At 42.6% G+C, this 26,657-nt stretch overlaps 1 protein-coding gene across 1 annotated transcript in view; it reads right to left on the bottom strand.

Moving 5' to 3' along the window:
* LOC137908205 (astrotactin-2-like) overlaps positions 1 to 26,657 on the bottom strand; it is a 181,574-nt gene that overhangs the window by 137,251 nt on the left and 17,666 nt on the right. Inside the window, exon 2 of the mRNA XM_068752575.1 lies at positions 12,242 to 12,429. Coding sequence (XP_068608676.1) covers positions 12,242 to 12,429 — 188 coding nt within the window. The remainder of the gene's footprint in view (positions 1 to 12,241; positions 12,430 to 26,657) is intronic.

Below are 26,657 nucleotides of genomic sequence, written 5' to 3'. Positions count from 1 at the left end.
TCCTTTTACCTCCCGTGCCCTCCTCCAGTCTCCTTACAGCACAGCAACTCACTGAACTGGTGGCTCTACTCCGTGCATTTCATTTTGGGACAAAATGAAACAAGAGGAGAAGAAAATAAACAAATTTATGTTTATGTGGTTAAAATGTCTATTAAAACGCAGAATGATACTATACACCAGTTTGAATAACACTTCCCAGCTCAGATTTTGTCAATTGGTATTTGAGAGGCTAATAGTGCTATCAAAGTTATTAGCACTGGGGGGGGGGGGTATTAAGAAAACATTAGTGGGCTTGTCCCCGGACTTTAATTACTTTGCTTTAAAAGTGCCATTAAATAGCAGCAAGTATTGGGCTGAATAAATCTAGAGATATAAAAGCTGCATCTGGTCCAGTGAGGAACTTATAGTCAACCAAAAAAAAAATGCTCACGTAGCCAGGAGACGCATCGGTGGAAGGTCTAAATACAAAGCAGTTGGGGGGGGGGGTATGGGAATAAATCAGGTACCAAACAGGTTTGTCTGCTTCAAAATTACACAACATACGTCTGTACAACACAGAGAGAGAGCAATGGAAAATAAAAACTTTAATACGAACAAATGGTTTGAAATTTCAGGCTGTAATGAATGTCCATTATGACAAAAAAAGTTCATGTGATTTGTCAGAGAAATGATGTTACATCAGGGGTGATTCCTCTAATTAGACTACAATGTAATGTAACAGGTCACCTGACTCGATGTTGTGAGCGTCTCATGCATTCCTGCAGCATCAATACATTTTCCTGTCGAAGCCGAGCGTCCGATTCTACATATTTGTATATTCAGATCAGCATGTAGCTGCATACAAAAGAGCGTGCATGAACACATAATTGAATAATCCGCTGCCTTCATCAGACTTTTCTTTTGTCCTCGAACTCCCGGGTTCTATCAGTATCTGTTACCCAGGCAACAGAACAGAGAAAAGCGAATGGGCAGAAGGAAAGGGGGGAAAATTTCTACTCTACCTGAGATTTGTCTCTATTAACTGAAAGTCTGAGGAGAGCTTATTTGCTTTGGTCATGACATTTTGCTGGCCAAACAAGTGTTCAATTACAAAGGTTTGTGTTTTCAAGAATCCACCTGCTGCGTTTGTGAACGAGGGACAGCCGCCTTCTGTTTGTCAACCGGTGAATTAATGTTACACGCGACTCCACCGGAGGAGGTTGAACACATTCTAACATCAGGAGTTCCTGGTTTCATACCATATGACCTCCCATCGACGTGCTTAATTTGTAAATGACTTCAAAACCCAAGTCCTGACATGTGTGTGATGCATTTTAGTTTAAGACTGACGACCTGTCCAGGTGTGTCCTGCGCCTTCTGGCTATTATTGGCCGGGTTTGCTCATTAATGAAGAATCAGTGCCTACATGCTGTTGAGGGGAACAAGTACAGCGCCTTTTACAGGCTGGGCCAATGCATACGCTTTACTGGAGCGTATCGCAAACACGTCTCAGAAAGCTCGAATGCTAAATGCACATCTTTTGAACCAATGTTAGCAAAATAAAAGCAAATAGGAAATTCAAGAATTCCATTGGAAATAGGTCTGGCAAAGAAACTGAGTAATAAGGCATTATAATATTTATATTATATTATACATAGCATAAGCATACAGCTGATTCAAGGGTCATGTTCAAATTGCACCATATTTTATGATGTAATACAACAACAGGCCTCCGTCCTAAGATTTGGCCGCTTTCTCTGCAACCCTCCTGTAAACTGGGCCCGATACATCATCGTGAGAGTGCGATGGACCTAGAAGCAGCTCCGCAGCACTTGACCTTGCATTTAATGCTTAAAGGTGAGAACAGAACAGCTACAGGAATGAGAACACATGGGAACCCCTATCAAGCTTGCTTGTTCCAGTCCTTCCCCTTAGGACACAAGGAGGAGGAGCGGAGAGGCCTAGCGCTGCATGCGGAGGATGCAGTGACCTGCTGCATGGTGTAATTCACTGTGTAAGATTATAATGACGGGTGGTCTGCAACAAGGCTCATGTCCTCCTTAAGGACTTATTAAAGGAAATTAATTTTTTTTTTAAACATGCCCCTGGTGTACTGCTGGCCTCATATCCATGCTAGGGGCTAACAGAAGGTATCTGTATATGTGTAAGTATAGTTACATAAATATGTGATGCATACAATTTATTTTTGCAGTTTCGGAAAGAAAATAAAACTCTATTAGTGTATATCTTGTGAAGTGACTAACCTGTGCAGCAGACATGAAGATACAAGAAGTAAAATGTTCTCTCTAATCCCAATAAAATGAAAATATCACCCACAATAGCAGGTTGTAGCATGAATGGTTCCTTTACAATGATGAGATTAGCTAGGCGAGACCTTTATTCAGTCATTCATTCATTTTCCTCACCGCTTTATCGGAAATCCAGGTTGCGGGTATTGCTGGAAGCCTGGAGCCTATCTCAGCAGTCCATGGACGAGAGGGCAGGGTACACCCTGGACAAGCCGCCAGTTTATCACAGGGCAGCTATTTATTGTATTGATAGTGAAGTCAGGATTACGTGGGTTATTCTGGTCAGCAGGAGTTTCTACCATCAAGTATACAAACTTGTACTTTACTTGGGGAGTATTGTGGCAGTGTTGAGATAACAAAGTGAAAATGTACATGAAAGAATGAAAAATATATCCCGGAATAAACTAAAAGAAGCATAACATTTTCAGCATGCCCCGCCACGGTGCATTTCATTGAAGAATGTTCAAAAGAGGTTTTTCCAATTGCCCCTGTCAATTTCCATTCTTGTAAAATATGTGTCTAAAAAGAGTGTTACAAAGAAAAGAAAATGAAAATGCTTTAAATTTCCCGTGTCAATAATGATGTACATAAGAGACGTGCACAAAGATAAAAAAAAAAATGTTACTGAGAATAAATAAATAAAAATGACAAAACTCCCAGCAAAAGGCATCACTTCAGAAGTGGATTGTTGTGTGTAAAATCTGGCACGAAAAACATGCTAAACGTTTGATTTATGCTTTAAAAAATCAAACGACGGACAGATAGAAAAAAACGTTTTCTCTTCAGATTGTTTTTTTTTTGCGCTGGATTCTAAGGACAGGCAAGGTAAACCAGTTTCACGTGAGAGGACAAAAGTCTTTCAAAAAACACCTTTATGACTGAAGTTCACCCAGAATAGGAACACCGAGGCCCGCTCCTGCAACTCGGCACATTTACAGCGTCCCGATGGAGGGCAGGGTCAACCAATGTGACTGCATTGTGTTGGAAAGTGAAAACACTCGCCTTTATTTGAACTGAACACCGAAACGAAAGCAGGAATACATCTCAACTCTATAGATGGAGAAGAAACCTGACAAATGGCTGCAGGAAAATCATTTCTGTTAAACGCACGTGTTGGTAGAAAACAATCACATTTGATCATCCCTTTCTTTGGCTCATGAAATCCTGAACTACAGACTGTAGTTGCAGCAAAGTGTGAAACGTGTGTGTGTGTGTGCGCGAGGATTGATTGCCTGAAGATCTCAATTACGAGAATGGCTTTTGATAACACAAACGAACCCTCTTGCATCATGGGAGGGAAGTCGGGACTGCTCCACATGGCTGTATTCAGTGGGTTCGAAGGCCCGGACATTGTGAGGCTGTCACAGATTAACATCTGTGAACAGTATTTTTCACCATTAGTGGCAGACTCCAGCTGTAAAATAGCTGAACACTGTGTCATATCGGTTAAATGACAATATGCCCAATACTTGAAACAAACACAAGCGTTTCACTGAAAGGCTGTGAGACTCGGTCATCGTCCCAACTCCCCAAGTGTTAGGGAGCGTGTCTTCCTGTTAGCTTAGTCTCCTGTGCTGGAGAATGAACACGCTTCAGGAAAGATCAGTTTTAAAGATCACATATTATACTCTTTTTTTTTTTCCACTGTATACCAAAAGGGCGCCTTAGAAAGAATAAAAATGTAGAGGTAAGGCAGGTTAATTCACTGCAAATTAAGTAGGATTGAACTAATAACTATGTACTAACTGGGCCTCGTCTATGTTTGATGCTCAATCTGAGCCAAAATGTCCATCACATGAGATTAGATGTTTTTTGAGGTTTAGCTCAAGGCAAAGTGGATTCAAATTAAGTTTAACAGCATTCCAGAATGTGACATTGTAAAGTTAGCATGTTGAAAAACACCCAAAAATCCAATAAACCGTTAAGCCAAGGAAGCACAATAACAATTACTTTAATGAGGTGAGCACTATTGAATTTGTTTGGATGATGCTGAAGCTTAGAGAAGAACGGAATGTTTTGTACTCAATTTAACCACCGGGGGGACATTTCATACAGAAAAACAAAAACAAATTATTTCTATTTGGGAGTGCTCTTCACTTGATGTTCCACTGGTCACAAACATTTTCCGGGCTTAGTTACAATGCTATTGATGAATGGACAAAAAATCATTACTGCAAATATGCAAATGCACTTTCAAATTTAAAGTACACAACTAAAACACATTAATCTTTTTGAATCCAATTGCGTTCTGAAGTCGGATCCTTGACATTTGCTTTCATTTGGCAATTGCTTTTTTTACAGTGTCCACTTAGAGGCGAGTAGGATTTATGAGCCGAAATAGAATATAAGATATTGTATATAATTATGTTTTAATTATTGTTTAATCATCTGAAGCTAAGCATGGCTGTGCGTGAGAGGGCATTTTATCTACCCCTGTAGGCAAGGGTAAAACGAGGGCCGTTCATTCATTCGGTCATTTTCTTACCCACTTAGTCCAAAATCGCAGCTCGCGGGACGTGCTGGAGCCGATCCCAGCAGTATACGGGTGTGAGGCAGGGGAACACCCTGGACAAGCCGCCAGGGCCACATATGGGCAGCCAGTCATTCACGCACACACTCACACCTACGGACAATTTAGCATAACCAATTCACCTCATTTGCATGTTTTTGGAGGTGGAAGGAAGCCGGAGAACCCGGAGAGAACCCACGCAGGCACGGGAAGAACATGCAACCTCCTCACAGAAAGGCCCCAAGCTGGATTTGAACGTGCGATCTTCTTGCTGTGAGGCAACAGCGCTACCTGAGGGGTGTTCAGGTAGCGCTGCCTCCACGCTGGCGGTAATGCCAATGTCATGTTTACAGCTTGGCCACCCAAAAAGGACAGGAAAGCCAAGGACTGTACACTAAATCTTCTAAAATGTTTTCTGTTATTGCCAGCAAAGGAGCTGGTGCTGTCGGCAGGGATTTAAGGACACTCATCAGCAAGTGGAACTCTCAGGTCTTAAACCACTTCAGATGGCACATTCATTACCTCCAATTAATAAGTGACGATGAACACACGCGTCAGAGATTATACTGTCTCAATAGCCACAATATAATGATGATAATTATGTCAATTAACAGTTCATCAATAGCAACAGATCAAAGGATTTATGTAAAACCGTGCAGCTCAGACTCCCTGACGAGGCAGAATCACTCTTACTCTGTGGTGTGTGAGATACTATTCTGGTTGGGGCAGGTGAGGGATGGCCCAGAATGCTTTGCAGTCACTTTAAGAATGAGGCTGCATTTATATTTTATACAATATATTAAGTTATGACAATGAACACATTTACTGTAAGACATAATTTAATACTGAAATGTTCAGCTGTCTTTTAAACAGAGGTTAACTATGGAGGTGTGTTCCAACCAAAACTCGAAAAACAAATCAAACACGTTTTACGAATACAGAATGAGTCACTAATAAAGCGCAGTGTGCTATGTACAAATAAAACTAGTAAAGGACTCCGCAGAGCACCTCAGACTCCCTATTTTGTGATTTACACCAAAAATAATGCCCCTACATTTATTTTATCTACATTTTTAGATTCCTTAACCATGAAAACATAACTTCAGCAATTAGATTGGACCGAAAATGTCAAACCGAGCCATAATTCAGGTTCTCTTCTGAATCATCACCAAAATGTATCCATCTGTTCCTGGTCACATTCCCAGTCCAGAACAGACAAACAAACCAACGCAGGCAAAAACATAACATAATAGGCAGAGGTAACAAGTGCATTTTGTGTCACAATCACAAAAATGTACCTATGAACAGCAGAAAAGTTAACTTTTCAATATTATTAAATCCATCACAAAATCTGTGCCTGTAGCCTATTTTAAAAACGGCACAAGGAGCACAATAAGCCAAACAGTGTATTCATGCTAAATCACTTTATGTGAATCTAAAGATCCTCAAGCTCCCACTGCCGTCATTTTAATACGCATTTCTTCTGCATTATAGAAAACACACATGTGTAAAATTATGCAAACCAGAAGGTTGTCAAAACAATTACAGCTTCGAGCAATTCAGAGGAAACTCGCTTGGACTTTAGTGTCATAATTGAAAATGACCTCACCCACAGCAACGTACTTATTATTGGATGGGCATGTTGAAAGGAATTCCTGTAGCTCTGATTCCAGAGGAGCCACAATTGTCTCCAATGCCTGGATGACCCGGCACAGTGATGATAATACATCATCAGTGACTGCTTCATTATAAGGACACCATTTCAACCGTGTAGGGTGCAATGTTATCATCATGCGTACCTTTAAGGGTATAAATAAGAATAGCGTTTGTCCCATTCACGTTGAGAGTTTGGCAGCATTAAACCAAAGGATGAGAAAAGTGCCAGATTTAACGACATTAAAATGGAATACTCTGTTTTTAAATATTTTTTGGGTAATGCTAATTGTTTTGTTTGGCTTGCAAAAATTCTTACAAAGGAATCCAGGTTGCAGGAAATTGATTATTATATTCTGTAATATGGCACATGAAAGGATCTAAACTGCCAGCCTTCATCGCATCTCATTTTGGTAAAATACTACCTGTCCTCTCAGTGAACTCGAACATGCCTTTCGTTCCAAAAAACCCTCACAGCACCACACAATGTGACTGAGTGCCGTTTCCCCTGAGCCTAATATTTAAATTCCCTCTACGTTATAAAAATTTCAGAAACTGACGAGATAGGAATGCAAATGTTTCTTACATATAATTTTTTTTTGTCCCCTAAAAAAAAAGCTATTTCCTTCATCATGTATTGAGCAACATGGATGGTTCTGGGTGAGAGGGTTCATTGAGGGGAGAAAATTGCTTTTCCTGTGCAATCCGTCTTCGCTGTGGGATGTGGGTTTTGTTCAAAGACGGCTTCAGTACATCTCAGAGGTCTGATCCAAGTACTAGTGTGACTCCTTCCTGGAGGCAAACTGTGTGCTATCGAATGCTAATAATGCAATTTCCTTATTTTATTTCCACTAACTTGTGAAAGTTATCTTGAAAAATGTTTGATTCTATCAATAATCAGCGCCTTCAATAGTGTTGCAGATTAATGACTGTGTGTGTGTGTGTGAATTTTCCCATAATGCTACATATCATGTTCTCATCATTGCAGATGAACGGGGACAGAAAACGAGTGCTACTTGCACCAGATTTCACTTGTCAGCACACAGCAGCTTCTTTTTTTTTTTTTTTGCCCTGCACAAATTGGTGCAGAGCGCAGCAAAAGTGTCTTTGCTAGTGTTCAACCAATGCCGCTCTCATTTCACACCCATGCTGCACATAAGTAAAAAAAGATTTACTTTTCCTCAATCATGCGTCTGTGGGAGTGTTGGTCTTCGATGAAGTGTGGCTTTTGCACATTTTACCTTAAGGATAGGAATCCTGCAACCTATGGCAGACTTGCAGAGGTGGGTTATGTGTTTACATTAATAATGAATGCAAAGTGAATAATTAAAACTACTTGCAGATCGCCATTCGCCCCATCTGGAACTTTTTCCGTTTCATTTACCAAGAGAAAGAGGACGCCGCCTCCCTGGTGGATATTTCATCGTAGCTGGGGACTTCGGCCATGTCCATTCAAAGACTGCAATAAGTTCCACCTGCACGTTAACTCAATTCCTTGCCGCCCTGGTCGCTTGGCTCCCTTGTGCCCTCAAACTCAATTTCTCTTGAAAACCTGCTACAAATATTTGGGAGATGGCAGGCATCGGTGTGCAAGCACCACTTATCTGCCCCTCACCGAGATGAATGGGGCCGTTTAGAGGGGCAAGGGCAGTAACACACTCGTTGGTTCGAGTCATCTAATGCCCAAAATGCACCTACAGTATGAATAATTACGGGCCTGGATAACATTTATCATCTTGTGCCTTACCTTGCAACCAAATAATGTAAAACTGAACAAAATTGAACATCGATTTGTGCCACAGACCTAAAACAATACGGTTGAGATTATTTAAATAGGGCCAGAGGCTACAGTTCAGACAGACAGCAGTCTGCTGCGATCAAATACTCCAGAGATGCTGTAATATAAAATCCTACCCTTGCAATGATTTACAATAACAATTTAGCTGCTGCTATACGACGTCCCACAACGGTACAAATCAAAACAAGCCGAGCAAATACTAAAGACGGTTTAACAAAGCGTCAAGCGTGACATATAAAGCCCCACGAATGATTTCCAAGTGTGTGTGAAAGATTTAACGGCACATTGCATATAAAAAAGCTTTCAGGTAATCGAGGAGAGAATTCAAACATGCTACCGTACAACAATGGAGCGAAACACACGGCTGTATGACGACGGGTTCACGTCAGACAAGGTCGGATGTCGTCGCATTCTGTCTATGATCCACAATCTGTCAAATCTTAGCTAATATATACATTTTACGTTCATTTTTTTATTTCAAATATACTCACTTCCTGTAGTGAATACTATTCAAGTTGTGTCCAAGTATTGAAAGCATCCAGTGAAGCCTTGTCCCCATTATTGACAACATAAGTAACAGAAGTTTATTTAAATAATGACTTATGTTGTTAATTAAAACTCGTCTTAAATAGCATCCGGACTTGCTTTCCGGGGGGGGGGGGGGGGGGGAAGTTAATGAATAAACTTGGATTGTCTTGACTGATTGTTTGGTCTTCACATGTTAACGCAGGCCACAACAAGAAGCCGGCAAGCTGTAGAATCTGTCTAAAATATGAAATTCCTTCAATCGTAACACAAACGTGTTCTTAAAGCGAGAACTGCTTTTCAAATCAATCGCTTTAGGAGTTCACTTATTGTGAAACCCGATCACTTCATCAACTACCTATAAAATGTGCCAAAACTCTATGTCTGCCTGCTGCTGTCATAAGAGCGCGAGCGAGGAGAGGGACGGCGTTAAAGCAGCCAGATTTGTGAAGACGATGCGTGTGAGAAACTGACAGCTCAACGGCAGAAGAATAGAGAGTTCACACTTCAGTGTGGGCAAGAACTGACAGCATCAGACATCGTGATGTTCTCTCACAGAGCCAGGAGGCCCCTCCGGGCCATGAGACCAAAACAACACCCCTTCCGTCCCGTTACGACTGCCTCGCATCGCTTCCTTGCTCTGCCTTTTAACGTGATTTATTACAGAGATGCAAAACGACGGCACAGTCAGAGATATAACAGCTCCTTTAAAACTGCATTTAAAGCAGCCGCTATCAATATGTTCAGTGTGTGAACGGATCACATGACTGCTCGCGTTCTAAATGGTTATAATTTCGCTTGTTGCGGTTCACTCACGCCGCTTTCGCCCACGTCCCACACAAAGCTTACCGGACTACGACTATCGGATTCCATCCGTATCTATCGGGAGTGCAGAAGCACAAATTGAATCCAAGCTGAAGCGTCCCTTTTCCTTGATATGCAAATAGGCAACTGTTTGCTGACAAGCCGATACCACATTGAAAGGTGATAACACAGTGTGCCAGTGTAGCATTTACAGTTTATCCATGCCAGGAACTTAATTTATTCTGGTATAAAAACCTCCTAATTTTGAGAGCAGTTGCAAACATTAGGATAGAAAAAAAAAGAAGCCTATCACATGTATAGTGAGCATCTCATGGAAATCAGGCTTTATACGTGTGACGTAAAAGATGATCACATCTACAGTCTACCATACTCATACAGGGAAACAACAGATTCCATCCTTTGTTGGAATATTAATTGCATCTTATGAAGTTTTCACACAACTAAAAGAAAGCGCGCTCGCTGTGCATGCACAAAATCACCGGTGTGTTCACTGATAAATGATACGAGAGGACCGAAACGGCAGCGTCTGTCCAGCTTATCTCGGCTCCCACTGGGCGTCTCCACACCAGACTGGTCACCGCCGTACATGGCATGGCACATTAGCACATTCACACCCGCGAGGTCAATTTAAAGCTGCGAGTCCTGGCTAAGCGCCACGTTTTTGGACGTGAAGAGCAGTACTGCATAATGGAAATACAGTGATAATATATAATTGTGTAATTAAAGGTTAGATTTAATGCATGCATTTAAATTCAAGAACTTTACTCGAATAACTAGCAAACTAATAATGATAACAACGGATTCCAAATTCCAGGGGTATGTTTTCATCATCAAGGACTCGTGTTATGGGGGTGAAATTCTTATCGGATCATTGTTTTCAGGCGCAAAGACACAATGTTCATTATGTTCTCTGTGACACTTTAGCACAGGAGAGACATAATTCATGTTAGCATTACCAGATGTCTTGTTCCCGCTATAAAAATGCAAATATCTGTCATATCAAGTGATACACCAACAGGAAAAATTAAAAACATCGGCATTATAGCAAATCATTTCTTACTCCTTCCATACGAGGTGAATTCACAGTGAAAGAAGGGTCATGGGTGAAAATGTGCTGCAAAATGGATTAAAAGAGGAAAACGTGCAATTGTAAGTGTTGGTGGCGGTGTTTACTGCGATTACAATAAATAGCAATAACAATATTCAGTGAAGAAACAAAGTCTTTCAATCACACTGTTATTAAACTAGTTACACGGTTCATGTCGAGTTGTCGGGACAGATCTCTAAGCAAAATGACACTCAAGAACAACAGTCACATTCATTCATAACATTCAAATTCATGGGTAGTTTCTGCGGCGTAGTCGTGATAAAGCGGGGCTTTGAGAATGAGACACAACGCAGGTGGATGTACAATGAAGAAGAGGAGACAGAAATAGAAGAGAAGGTGGGATGTCCGAAGAAATGGAGTGGAGTGATCAGAGGACCAGAAGAGGAGGCGAGAGCGGCAACAAATCTGTCGGGAATATTCACAACGAGGTAAGAGGAAGGGATCAGGCATTCAATATCCAGCAGTATCAGAGGTTGAAACCAAAGCTAATTATTTCATAGAGGAGACAGAGCTGCAGCATGCATGAAAACACCGCTGAAACACATGCAGTAAAATGCAGCGCTGACTTCACTTCCTAGCAGCTGCTACTTGCATGCTTACAGATGATGACATCACCCCATACACACTCACAGAAAACCATCTGCAGAACCGACTGTAAAACTGCAAAAGGCGGAGGTCTGCATGTAAATCTAGCGTTTCCATTTTCATGTTCAAGTACTGAACCTGCACTTTGCACTCGTTATCACTCCCTGTAAAGCCTTGAAGCAGAGGCGAGGACAATCATAATAAAAATGTTAATACATTTTTTAAAACTGCATCACACTTTAACTTGATGACATCATTGTGGCGAAATGCGTCCACGCTACAGGGACGGCTCTCGCTACTGGATCTGTTCACTGGGCCGACGTCAATCCACAAAAATGTTTTCCTTCTGGGTTCAACGTCGCTGAACTTTGATGCACACTTGCACAATGTTGACGACTAACAACTTGCAGCGGCGTTGACCTCAGAGAAGCCGGAGAGGTCAAACTGGAGGAATTGCTTGTCACATCCAGTTTTAATAAGCATCCTCCTCAGACAGAGTATTAGCTGCATTTCAGAAAGAGCACCCGTTTTCAGAGAGTTGTGAGACAGGAGTCGGTGGGGGGGGGGGGCGTGCAAACAAACTTTCCATCTTCAATAATTCTTTATAGAATTAAACAAACAAAATGCCACGAGGGAGTAAACACTGAATATTCCCCATGTCACCAAGATTACATTTCATTTGCTGCTGCTCTCTCTGAAGTGAATCGCTGTCCCTACAGAGGTTCATTTAAGAACCACCAAACGGAAGGTTGGGACTGGAATACCGCTCAATGTCCAGCTGCACGGGACACGATACGAAACCTATCTGAGACTCAGACTGAGTCAGACACCTCCAACCGCACGAGCCACTGCAGACGAGCACCTATAAAGACTCACTTAGCAAAAGCTGCACATGCATTCACGATTTATTCCACGTACGGCCTCACCCACACATATTAGTCACAACTTACCATGACTGAGATGTGCAGCAGATGCATGTGTTCGTGGAGGGCGTGGGCGGGATCCCGGGCCGTGGGCTGCGTTGTGTGGGCCAGAAGCTCAGACTCAGTCATGGACACATGGAAGTATAGCGTCCCGTTTTCCAACCACTGCTGCTTCCAGTGAACCTGAGAAATATCATCCCCTGTACCAGACATCTCTGCAGAACAGGGATGAGAAAACAGAAGAGGGGGGGGGGGGGGGGGGGGCAGTTTAATTTTGATAAACTGACATTCAAACAGTGCGTGTGGAACACAACTTTAGATGAAAGGATAGCCAGTGACTGAAACAATAAAATAAACCAAAAAGTTCAAACACGACTGGCTGTTAGGTTCTACATTTGGTATTCTAGTGCAGTTCCAGTACTCATCCACACACTTAGAACTAGAAACTGTGCAGCTCCTTGGGTTATTCATAGTTATCCCTATTTGTACTGTCGGTTCACTGAGAGCTTCTTTCTTTGCTTCATTGCTTTAATAAAATCTTTGCACAGTCAGAGATTTGAATAGATGCACAAGTCAAAATTGGCAAGCGTCACAAATACATCAGTCATCAACTAAATGAATATATGATTGTTAGCCATTAAAAATCCATGGTTGTTAGAAAGCACAAGGCACATAGAGAGAGAGAGAGAGAGAGAGAGGCACCATTCGTTTACCCGTTTCTGTTTCTGTCAGAAAACACAATGGACTCATGAAGCCCCACCAATCTCACAGGCAGCAGTAAAAATGCTGCCTCGCCTTTCCATATCTTCTTCTATGCATAATTTTTTCTCGCATTTTCTACCCAAAACAAAGTCATTAGCTCCGGGCCAGTGTTTGGCATTAAAGCATCCAACATCAAAAGAAAACTGCAAACATTAAACAGCAAAGACGAGGGGAAAATTTGCAAAGCGGGACAGTAGACGTTAAAAAAAATTTGACTCAATAGCCGTTTAAGGGGAATGTAAAAAAAGCAAGTGGGAAAAGAGCAATGAGACCACCGGTTAGATTTTTACCTGGTCACAAAGCGAGAATCTAATGCCGTCTAGTGGGACCGGTTGTTCAGCAGAGCAGCAGCACGAAGCCTCGGGGAGCCTCTGATGGCAACGCGTGATACAGTATTTGTCATGCGGCTGGATGACAAGGGCATAGACGTTTGCTGACATTTCCCGTCGGCAGTGTGGAGCGCATGACAAATGGCTTTTGGTGCAGCTGGTTAGTAACCAGCTGACTCTGGGTCAGAGGACACCGGTGAGAGGAGCGGGTCACGTGAGCTATACTCAACAGTGCCACGGCCCTCAGGTGCTGCGGGAGCGAGGGTGGAGCGCAGACCTCCTCTAAAAAGAGACAATAAAAATGCTACCAGATAGCATTAATATAGTCAATATAACAATGTGTTCCTCAGCATCTCTGTTGATTATTGATCGACGTTTATGGAATTTGACACAGTCATGTCGGGTGGGGGCCTCTATCTCACCGCCAAATCTCATCTGGATGGGATCCAGGATGAGGTCAGGAAGAAATATAAAGATACCAAGAACAATTTAGAACCTTTTGGTGCTGATCCAGATCACCATGTGGACGGTGTGAATCCAATTAGGAGGGGAATGACTGTGGCGTCTTCAGAATGTTTATTGTTATTAATAATCAGAGATATTACATCTACATTGGTTTGAACAGGCAAGAGGTGAAACCACTTTCTCTATTGGTAAATAATTATTTGATTAATTAGAGGGTTTCTGATTGATCCTTTAAACATAAGACTGAGAAGAGAAGTCTGTGTTGTATTGAATCCTTCCCAGACACCGCTTGAAAGCACAACTTAAAACCCGGCCTCTTTACCGGTCTGTTTGCTGACTGCAGCTTATGATCATATTTTGTGGTGTGTGAATTTCTTAAATGCCATAACTTCCGGCAATTCAACTCTTTATTGTTTAATCTACTTAACCTTTCACCTTGACGAGAGATAAAGCCGTGCCTGCAGGTGCCTCCTGCCATCTTTTTTTTTTTTTTTTTTTTTAAACAGAGCTCATCCTGCTCCGGCAAAACTTGCTCTCTTGCATTTCAGAGAGCTTTGCATAACTGATCATGCACAAAAATGACACCTAGTTTGATCCACATCACAAGTGATTTTAGTGTTACGAAGCCAAAAGCAGAACTTACAGTACGAGCAGCAATCACTTGCAGCATGAATGGATAGCAATAGCGTTTCCAGTGCCGTTAGCTGCCTTGTACAATTGTTATGTAGATGAGGGAGCTCAGTAAAGCAGGCTATATAAAGGCAAACTGATTGTACTGTGTGTGTGTGTTTCTTTGTCTTTGGTGCTATGAGGCCTGTCATTGAATCCAAGCCAGATGCTACTGCTATATAGGTGTATGGCCTCAAGGTCTGCTTGTAATTCATTAGGAGAAACACATTGAACGTGTTAATGCATGACTCTGTGAGTGTGTCTTCTGCATGTGTGGCAAGGGCATTTCTAAATCTGCTCCACTGTGAACATTTAATGGAGACAGAAAACAATGTCTCCATTAACTGCAGAAGTGGTGACACATCATGGTTGGATTCTAAAGGCATAAAAGTGCTCTTCAAAATTGCTAAAGTGATAAAACTGAGACAAACCATTTCTGCAGAATCTTCCAGGAATCTGAATCCTTCCAGGACCACGCTGATGGGTTCGTGCCGCTTGCACCCGCAGCTTCTGGTGAGTCAGTACGTACATTTCTTATAGTTTGCCCGGATACAGCTCAAAAAAAATGTAGGGATTAAAATAAAAAGAATAATTGTAAGTTAGGAAGCAGCCTGATTCACTTTCATCCGTTATATAAAGCTGCTCCAACAAATACAAAAACCTTGGATTAGTCCTTTTTCACTCATCACACAGCTTGAGTGTCAGGAAAGACGTTTGAAAGCTTGTCCCAAATCCTTGCTGAAGCCTTTTTTTACTCATTGCTTAGTCCTCTCGCTGGCTGCTGAAGATATACGGCAGTATTAGAAGTCTGATTACAAGAGTTGATCATCTCAAACTCCAAGTGTTCCGTTCTTCAGCGTTCATTCCTTCAACTGTTTCCTTTAAGAGTTTCCTTTTCTTCATTACTTGCAAGGTTTGGGTGGAAGTGGCGAGTACCTTCAAAGTACCTTCAAAGTCGGATACAGGGTGAGAGGATTAACGAGATGCGAGTACAGTCGTTCCTCGCTGTATCGCAGTTCACCGTGCACGGATTCACTACTTACAGTTTTAGAATGCAAAAGTGTTTGTAGGCGTGTCGGAAAGGGTAATACAGTAGAGGGTGGGATGATGGGTGGGGGGGGGGTCCTGGAACGCAACAACGAGGGACACCGAGGACGCCACACAGCTCAATCTAACCCTAACCAATTTCATTTACATTTTTAAATAGCACTAATATTAGTCAGATCTGGATTTGGGCAGCGAAATCTTATCCAATATATACATCTTTATATCTAATTTATAATAGCGACTCTAACGCACACACAGTGGACACACCAAGAGAATGTCATCCTCCAACCAAGCCTTGCATTACTTAAAGTGAGCAGACCTTAAACTAGCTGTTTTTAGCACAGCTCTGACGTGACGGCCAGATTCCTATTAGTCATGTCTTTTCTCGGAAGGCAGCTTCCTCAGCAGGAAAACGACAGCCTTAAATCTGAGACTATTTATATTCAGACGGAATACCAGACAACTGGACGAAGCTGGACAATTTCAGTCAAACCGATTGACAATTTGGGATCGAACAACACACTTAAGCTGCATGTTTTTTTTTAGAGAAGGCTGGAGAACCCAGGGAGAATCCTAGCAGGCACGTAGAGAACATACAAAGTCTGCGCTACCCACTGCGCAACCATGCTGCCCCGTTTCAAATTGTCAGCGTGTGAATTGGCAGGCTTCCGTATTTCCTCATGCTGAACAAGAAAGACTGCCAATAATACCATTCAGACACACATCAGGGTGCTGCTCCACTACACGTGAGCAACCGATGAAATATTCTGCTTCCCCCCCGGAGATGGGAATCTGAATCACAGCTGGAACACATTATAATGTAATGGTTGAAAGATTCTAGGAGCCCAAACAGTCAAAAACTAATTCTGTGTCAATGGACCATCTCCAAAATGTATTACCCAAATGCATCTTCATTTAGGTCCAAATGTTCTTATTTCTAGGTGGGGCTGGTAGTCTGCGTTTAGAGAGGCTCATTTTATTATCTGGAATTTTGTTCTGAAAAGGAGATTTGAAGTCAAACTACTCTTTCAGCTCTTAAGGAGCAACACGATTAACAACAATGGCTGGGAATGGCAGCGCCTTAGTGTGTGTTGCGCAAGAAAGCAGACAAGAGTTTGAAACCCCCCAAAAAAAGCAAATCTGACAAAAACACGGTCCCCAAAAAGGTTGAGTGCGGGTTCAGCGATAGTCGACGTCAAGTCAGACAGTTTGTCAGCTCTGCAACAAAGCCACTGTTGTCAGAGTGTGATGAACGCCGTTACACCCTGACGGCAGTTTGCTGGCCATCAAAAACATACGTGACATAACGCATCCGTCTTCCGCTGATGCACCCGACATGTCATAGCTCAGGCTGCCGGTGGATGTCTTGCGGCAACACGATACGCAGATGAATATTCAATAATTTAGGATGGATTGGCCTGGAAAATGAAAGTAAAGACAAAAAAAAAGGGAAGTGGCAGAATGCGAGAGAGACAAGTAGACAGAGAGGAAGAGACAGATAGAGGAAGAGGACTCATCGCATTGACACTCAGCTAAAGTGTGGAAGAATATTTGCATAGCTGCTAGACATATAAATCTGGCGTCTGTCAGCGGAGACGATGGCACGCTCTATAAGTTTTCACTTTTGAACTCCACCGCCAGATGACAGGAACGGTTCATTAGCAGTAAAACAAACTGAGTGGGAAAAAAATGCAACATTCATTATCTGTTAAATGGTCTTGATGTAATATCCTTCCATTTTCAAAATGCTAATTGTCCCATTGGCATTTGCGGCGACTCGATAGGAGCTATGGAAAATGTAAGCAAATGCATGATGAGCTCCAGAAAGGTATTCCAGGTTCTCCTTTCCAATTTAGCACCCATGCAACTGAATGCCAGCCTAATGTCTCATTACGAAACACTAATGAAATAGCTGACATTCACATATAAGATTCATAAATATGAAAGCAGTTTAAAATGAATCAAGACTCTTTTTATTTCCTCGCCAATATGCACGCATCGGAATGCGTCTGCTGAAATAATCAGCTGAAGCTTTGGGGATCCAGGTTGTTTTCTAGCCATCGGCGAATAATAAAATGAAAGCGAGATGCCCACGTCCACAAATGAACTCTGCAATAATAAAAAATATATAAATTTTCTGTGGCCACTGAATTTCCCACTATCCTGAATTTGGATTGTGGGAGGAACAAAGGAGAACCCGAAGAAGAAGAAAAAACTCAGCCCTTTGTGAATATAACAGCCTTGATTATGGGATGTGAGTGATGCTACTTAATACAATGCGTGCTAATTAGCCAATCAGCAGAGCACAGGATTCCATAGACTGGGTCCTTTGAAGGATTGCAGCCTAAGAACTGGAACACGATTAAGATAGAGGACATGGCAGTAAATGGTTAACAATACGGGACAGAATTACTACTCTGCACGAAGTTATTGTGTGATTCTATTTTCCAAGCTCTTTGCACGAAATTGTGTTCATTTCTTTTAAATCAACAGGACGATCTGCAACAGGAGTGGAACGCTGCAGTTTCCCGATGGATGTCATACTGTTAAATTAGCATTTTACATTTAGAACTGGTGCACATTACCTAATAGGAACTAAATACTAAGTAGATAGTTTTAGCATTGAGCCTCACTTCAAGTCCTCGACATCAAGCTGATGAAATGTCTAGTGGTCCATTTTCCACTTTAGTCTCAGCCTGTCTCTTGCTCCGTCTCTCCGACGTAACTGAGAACTGTTCACTGAATTTTTCTATTTTTCCACTTGAGCCTTCATAAAGTTGTTGTAACCAATGCCAATTAGCCTTGGTCTCCTCTCCATCCGCTTTGAATTACGTCGTTTGGTCGCATTGCTTTTCCTTTTTTCCGTTTCTGATAATGTCTCGCCAAGAACTTGTTCACAAAATGTAAACCAGACACACACCCCCCCCCCTCCCAAATTAAGAAACGCTCACAATCGATGAATCTATTCATGACGTAATCTGGATGAGACCACTTGTTTTTATTTTTGTTTGCCCTGAGGATGGTTTAAATGTGCAGTTTTTGTTCGGATCAGAATGAAAGGCGCTCCAAAACCAAATTCAGTTCAAATATGGGTCTTTAATCTTTTCCCACACAAAGTTAAGCGGCTGGTAGCATTAAATGGATGCAGCCAATCCTGGACCCACGTGAAGTGCTGGGATTGAAGACAGTTTGTGAAATTTACAAACAAGTAAATGCTAGAAAAAGCAGTCCGTCTCTTTTTCTTCATCTATTCGCTTCCACGTCTCCTAGAATGCTGTCACAATACGTTCCTGCCTCAATCAGCACTGGGGGATCCAATTCCGTTGACTCGACATCTTTTTCTCTCGGTGAACAGTTTTTCACTTCGCTTTTCCACATGCACAGGCCAATTAATAGATTTTAACCGGACTCAATTACAGCAGTTTGACATTAAAGCACAAGGAATTTTCTCGAAGGTACCGTGTAGGAATCCTATCTGTGCGGAGTTAGTATGTTCTCCCCGTGTCTGCGTGGGTGTTCTCCGGCTTCTCCGGTTTCCTGCCGCCTCCAAAAACATGCAATTTAGGTGGATTGATTACCGGTACTCAAAATTGTCCGTAGTGTGTGAGTGTGTGTGCGTGAGCGGTTGCCCGTCTCTGCGTGGCCCCGTGATGCGCTGGCGACTCGCGACTCACAAAACGGATGAGGATTGATGAATGGACGGATGAATAATTGTGCCTCGTATAACTTACTTGATAGACTCAATTCCTTCCACGGACATTAGAGGGTTCATGCGATGTGTTCTATAAACTGTCGCTCATACGGCATGTGTCAAAATAAACAGCCTTTTCATTTGTCATTCTATCTTGGGTCGGGGGGGTCTTCAGACGGACCCCTGCTAATAAGAGGCCTTGCCAGTATCACTCAGGCCTAGTCGATGATATCCACACCCACGCCAGCTCCCACGGTGCTCCATCACCAGCAGCAGACTGCACGGTGACCACCTCCTACAGAAAACCAATCATATTGTCAGATGCCCCCCGCCCCTCCCGTGAGGCCGCCAGCATGAAGGAGGTGACCAAGGTGCGGCAGTAACAGCATTAGGCAGCGCCGGGGAGCTACTAGAAGAAAGCAGATATTTCTGTCCTTATTCCCCCAGTAAACCTCCAAGAAGGAGAGACAAAGGCAAACGTGGCAAAGCACCGATAGGAAAAACAACAACACGGCAATCCACAAATAAATAGGGTCCACATCTACACTTAAACAACTAGATTTAGTGCAATATAGTCAAGCATTAGCACAGCATTTGTTTTATGGAGGTACTAATAGACCTCTGGGAACCCGACAGTGTAAATAGAATAAACAAATAGCTGCCTGCCATTGGTCCCACTGTGGCACAGTGGGACCTGGATTACCTCTCATTAGCAGTGAATATATGTGTTGTAGGCACGTGCGTACGTGCGTGCATGTGTGTGCGTGCGTGCGTATGTATTGCTTTTTCTCTACGTGTGTCTCCGTTGCTGCTCAAGGTCAACATGGTTTAAATCGACATTAAGGAAACATTGCAGATGTAATTATGCAAATAATGCAACATATAATTGTGCATCGTGTGCCCACTAAAAACATTTAGGGTGCAATTTATGTGAATCTCTCAGAAATGCTTTGTCCCTTGTGCTCTGAGGGATTAGCGAGGCAGAATGCCAAGCAAAGACGAAACAAAGAATCGGGAGCCGTCCCACTTCTAATGTATTTAAAGTGACACATTAACAGGATAAACAGTCCCCTTATCTGCTGAGTGCATAGGCTGCTTCTAAAACGCCACAATCCCATTAACAAGACCTATTCTGATTTCACATCTCTTTAACTAGAATATAAAGCTTGTCCACCGAAGGGGGGGGCCGTCTGCCGGTGCCAAAGTGGGAGGTTTGGCTGGAGTCGTAGACACATTAAGATTTATTAATCTTTTGTTTTGACCTCTTAATTTGAGACCTTGGTCAAATAAGAGGGGTGGAATACAACGACACGGCGATTTTAAACTCAATTAGGTTTTGGTTTCAACTGCGCCGCATTCACATCAGTCCAGCGCCGATCAGAATAAACACACGCATGCACCTCACTCTTTATCTATCGGGTAGTTCGTAGACGTAAAGATGAACAGTACAGTTTGTTTGTTTTTGGCCATCAAGTAGATAATCTCTGTGAAGAGAGAGAGAGAAAATGAAGAAATTGTATTTGGTGAGCTTCAATGGTTTTTCTTTTTGTACTGGACAACTAGAAAGACAGAATATAATCTGTCAGGAGATTGTAGTTTTATCCCGGCTTTGGGGCAAAAGCGATTTCCCCTTGGAATTTTGATTTATCCCCCTGAGAGGCTTGTGTTGACCGAAGCTTAGAGGCCGACACAGATTTGGGTTTATGATACCAGATGAAAGGCAGCAGCCCGCTTTAGCAGATGTTACCGTCTTGGTCACACTGACATCACACACACTGTGACAACAGACCATGATGTGTTAAGTACACCTGACTGAAAACACACTGGTCAAGGATGAACTTTAAAAAAAAATGTATGAGTCACAAATACCCGAGTCAAGGATTTAATGCATAATGGGGTCGTACTTGTCAGGGGTTGCCATGTCTGCAGGATGCTGGTTCAGGCTCCGTTCTCTTCTATTTCCTATCCATAAGTCCATGCTTATTAACCTCCTGTGAAGTCCCAGCTATCCTGAACACAATCCTGAAATAGCTCTGGTATCAAATACCAAAACCTGCTCTAATTGCATGCACCAAGTTATCTGTGGTTAGGTTTTGACTTTGCAGGCTCTTTGGCTTCTCCTTCTATTTCATGTCCTAATTCGATGCCTCTGTATCCATCCATCCATCCTTATGTCACTATGGGTTATATGAACCTCCATCTCCTAAATCTTGAAGCTGTACTTTATATTCTTTGCCTCCTCATCGGGGATACAAGGGCGATGCTGCCCAGCGATAAACATTTATCTTTCGCTAAAATGCATCCCTTTGCTCTAATCCCGAGGTGGGCTCTGTGAAAGCGTCTCCTCAGGCGCACCATGAGCCGATCTGGGCGATTTCATGATGGTCTCAGCGAGACATTCAGGTCTTGGCGTAAGCCCTGGATTTCTGCTGTGTGCCTCCGGGCTGTTTTCTTCTACTTCAATGGATATTTTGATCGCACAGGCAGAGATGACTTTGCAATGCTAAAGGTAAATCAGTTTGTGACCACTATGTTCTCAACAGGAATTGATCAAGTGTGAAGTGATGAGAGTGACAGCTTGCCAGCTGCTTGCAAGATCCATCTCCTGCCTGGCACAGACATTGTGATGACGCGCGCGATGGTGTTAATCAATCTCAACCAGGGGGTGGATGATGAAGAGCTGTGATAAGGCAACATTCCACGCCCAATTGAGACATAATCACAGATCGAATATGCTCCACTCGCCAAAATCAACACTCATTGGTAAACTATTGGAAACGTTCAGCCTGGATTGAACGCTTAGCAGCATCATTGGTTTCTTTTTCAGGTTCTTTGTACTGAATGGAAGCCTTTTATAAGAGTTGTAAATATAAAAAGGTCCAAGTATGCATCTTTTGCAAAGGAAACATCTTTGAAATGAAATTACGAAGAGCAAAAACACAAAGAATCAACTGGACAAGTTTGCTTGAAGACGTTTCACCTCTCATCCAAAAGGATTCTTCAGTTCTAAATGAGGATCCAGTACATTGTGATCCCAAAGAGTCCCTCCAGGATCAAACCCTAAACCCGCTTCCATATCCTCAAATCATGAGCAGGCTCTTCCTAAAAGGAAGCATCTGGAGAAACAATCCAGTTCGAGCTGGAAATAGTGTCTGACAATCAAATCTGATCTCTGATCAATAGCATTTTATTTGGCAATTGCAGAGGTCCGGCAAGGTGATTCTCTCCATTTTAAAATAAGTGGTTCCATTTCATGAGGTCTTGTGTTATGTACTCACCCATATAATGGACAGACATTTATGAGTGTGTTCCAAGCCACTAAAACTGTTCATCTGGAGTGCCGACAATTACTCAAAGCTGAAATTCCCAGAACGGTGAAAAATCAGTTGAAGACACTCTGCTGGAACTGACTGCTTTAGAGCACACTGATTTTTAATCTGGCTGCCCCCCCCTCCCCCTATCAGCGAATGTGGGTTTATATACTATGGTAAGACATGCACAACGCTGCAATAGATTTGCCACTACAAAATACTGAGCCCACACAGATTTTTGAGAGTCAATTAATTTCCTGTGGGCATGGCAGTGTCTCGCCTGAGCGATGGCGGTAATGCCATTGGCACGCCGAGCCGCGTCTCCCGTCACCGGACACAAATCAGCCGTGCACTGTAAGGCATCATGCCCCAGCTGTGAGCATCATGTTCACTTTAACCGTTCTCTTGACCTAGAATGCAAGAACGGGTGGCTGGATATGACTAGTAAGTTGTAATCCGTGAGACGGTTGAGTCACTATTGTCAGCGCTGTAATCAAGTTTGCAGCGAAGTGATTAGGGAAGAAATTACTAATTTCCGGAGTCATGAGAATCCATTTTCAAAAGTTAATTTCAGAAGCCAATATTCTTGACAGGTAAAAGATTGTTTTTCTGTTAATTGTGTTTAACCTGCTTCAGTGAGAAACAAATGAAAGAGGATCACCCACGGAATAAGAAGAGGCCCAGGGAGCGATCGGCTCGTCCAGTCAGACGTCGCCAGCCAGCATTCAGTTATAAATTCCATTTTACATGCCGATGCGTGAAGTAGCTTTGTCTTACATAACGGGAAGGCGAAAATAGCTCATTCCCTTCGTGTTGCGACATACAATGCAATATTGACCTCTGTCCCCAAAATCCACAACGTCCTGTTGTTCCCAGATGAAGATGTTTAATCAGACTGTATTTTGTGAACAACAATGAAAACTTCAGAACCCTTATAGCGTGCTTCAGCAAGGCAAATTAGCAGCGTAAAGACGCAAACACTGAAAACGGTGATCCGTAATATCCCCAGTGCTCCGTCCACCACGTCACGAAATGAATAACATCTCTAAAGACCTTAATCCCACCTAATTCTATCCTTTCTAGATAAATACATAAGTGGGGAATCAGAGTCAACATGATATGGTATACATTATTAGTGTAAGCGGCTTATCAGCATATAAACACAGTTTCAATGTTACTGTAGAACTTACAGTTCTGGATACTGACAACACTGATAGGAAAATAGAAAACTTGAAGATTAGGAAATGCGCCAATGAACTCGGGAACGTCAGCCGTGCAATTGACAGATAGTGAAGAAAATATCACGGAAAATTCATGCAACGAGTGCAGAGAAAGATCCACTTGGCAGCATGATGAATATTTACACTGACATCTGTTGTGGGAGGAACTGGGAAAATATCCATCACATATTAACTGCAGGAAATGAAACCAGGATTATTCTTGTCATGTGCGACCCCCTTCGCAACAGATGAGAATAAATAAATGGTTCTGTAGGAAAAGATTCATTCATATTTAGTCATCAAGTTATCTTTTGGAGGCGAAGGACAGTGATTCATCATCATCTTACGGTCATTTGATGACAGCGTCTCTGTTCGAGCTTCAACCCGTCGTTGCCCCTTGATCGCTGCTGCAATTAGCAGCTCATTTCTTATTGCATCGATCATCATTCATCATCCGCCTTATGCCAATGAACATCGTCAAAGACAAAGTTAATAGGCCAACAATCAATGACAACGTTACCCTCCACTGTTCTCCCCTTTCATCGGATTGCCGACAGGAAGTTTAACGTCATTGTTTTTGAGATGTTTGCGCCACAAACTAAGTCAGCTAACAGTTCAGCGGCACAAAGGAAGATAATTTGATTTGTCGTTTGAGCAAACATATCTGGTCTTTAAAATTCCATACCAACATGGTAATAGATACTCTAGAAACCCTCCAGACCCAGATATACAGAATTACTGTTCTGTAAAATGGTCATTTTAAGGCATCAGTACCTTATCAGACCCCCCCCCCCCCCCCAAGTTACATAAATGCTGACATCCAAACCTCTGCTAAAGCTTAAGCAAACCTCGACAGCTCACTCCATTTAAAAAGAGGAGAAAAGTGCTTATCTTTATGATAATTAAGCACTTAAACTGTCTTGCTGACAGAGGCAGACAGGCGGCCTGCAGACTGTACAGGATGGATATTTAAGATTAGATAGGCCGACTTTAAATTGCGCATTTACCTAAAGAATTGAGCCGCCACATCTGTCTCAGAGAGGCCATTCAACATTTATTGACGATGAATGAATGTTTGAAATAAATGGTTTTGGAAATCTTCCACACTTTCTGCGACAGAAACATCTGCGTGTAAATGTGCCCTTATTGCGAGTTATGCACACAAAAAAAATTGTGAATGCGCAGTAAAGGTCGATTATGAACCTCCCGTATAGATTGAGGTTGTAAAAGCAACCATTGCAAATCTCACGGACGCCCTCTTTAAGCGTGTGCGTCTCCCACTCACTTCAAAACGGATGCAACCTGAATCAGTGGAAGCACACTGTGAATGCGAACAGATGAAAATAACCGCGGGGCAACCTTGAGCCACTTGGCCACAACAGGAAGTCTCACAGCATGAGCTCTTTGTCTGGCGTCCAACGTCTCCATCATTCGCCTCACTTCGGTCTGCTGCTGCTGCATGAATATCTTCTAACAGGCTCCTGGACAGGCAGGAAGCCCAACCCATTATGCATTAAGTGCTCTGGCAAAGAAATGAAAAGAGAACCCGGATACTGACAGCAGGGTCTTTGGAAAGGCGGGTCTCGCCATGAAAAACAATATTATTCATCAGGCACGATATATTGCGATTTCCGTGTAGTCTGGTGCCGTGTTACATCATATTGCATCCAATTTGCGTGGCTACAAGAAAAAACTAATCGGCAAAACACATTTTAAAAAGGTCTGCGCTGCCTTTAAAGTCCAGCGCGGGACGCCACAGGATGCTGAGCTCCGGCGTGTTTATGCCAAAAGATGTTAAAAGGAAACATTAACTACCATTAATGTAGTGATCGCATTAAAACCGCTACTCTCATGTGGAGATTCTCGTTGCAGAAAATACAATTTGATGGCTTCAGACCTCGGGAGCAATCTTTTATGCAACAGTCTCCGTTTTAAGATGTACACATAAGTATATTATCAAAGTTTAATTCAGTTGTTTTCTACCTTCCTACACAAACAACCAACCCTGTTGCATCACCTGGACGACGAGCTGTCACAGCAGATCACAAGCACCACAGATCCAGCCAAGATCACAGACTGGCCTCTGTCACTGTGTGTTAATGTTCTGAATGCAACCCCATGTGTTCTGTCCTGAGCACCAGCAGCACCTCCCACGGAGAAGCCTGCAGAGTCTGAGATGTAATCTCCTCCGGTTTTCATTCCATGGGTGCCCCCCCCTGTGCCGTGGCTCTCTGTTTCTCGAAGCTAACCTAAAGGTGCCTCTGTGCGGTTTGATTGTAATCAGAGGTCTGTAAGTGGAATTCAGTCTCACCTGGATTCACGCGACTGGTCCATTGATCCATATCTGAGCCGAAGGAGTTTAAGGTGAGACGTAGGCGTGCGTGATTGATGGGCGAACGAAACCCTGCATGTGCCAGTGTTAGTTTGTGTGTTGCATTTTGGGAGAACAATGATTCAGTGTTAAGGGCTTGGCGTGGTGTTCAGTTTTTGCTTATGTGGGCTCCTTTTTCTGCTTAAGATTCAAACACTCTGCATGCCTTTGCAGATAAGTAAACAAGCAAGTCCACTGGTGTCCTACAGGGCTGGAACAGCGAGAGGACGTTTTGGCATTAAATATAAAAAATTTGATGCTGAAAACCAAAACTGACCTGAAAAGGAAGCTTGATCTTTCACAAGTTTTGTTGGCACCGAGAGGATGGCTGGCTGTGCGAAAAGTTCCACTAAAAATTAAAATGCAGACAATTCAAACGGTTTCACTTTAATTTGATTTTATATTGGGGGGGGGGGGGTTCCTGAAGACAATCTTCAATCTTTTCATGGTGTTTCCTAATTACTGTCTGTATTTATTCTCTTCCCGTTCCAAGTCTTTGAACTGCAATGCCTCGAGCCACAACCGCAAAGTGCATTTCTCTCTCGTGCCGACTTTCACGTGAAAACTGAAATTATATA

The sequence above is a fragment of the Brachionichthys hirsutus genome, chromosome 19 (assembly GCF_040956055.1).
Source record: "Brachionichthys hirsutus isolate HB-005 chromosome 19, CSIRO-AGI_Bhir_v1, whole genome shotgun sequence".
Classification (NCBI taxonomy): domain Eukaryota; kingdom Metazoa; phylum Chordata; class Actinopteri; order Lophiiformes; family Brachionichthyidae; genus Brachionichthys; species Brachionichthys hirsutus.
This window is presented reverse-complemented; position numbering and strand designations above follow the sequence as displayed.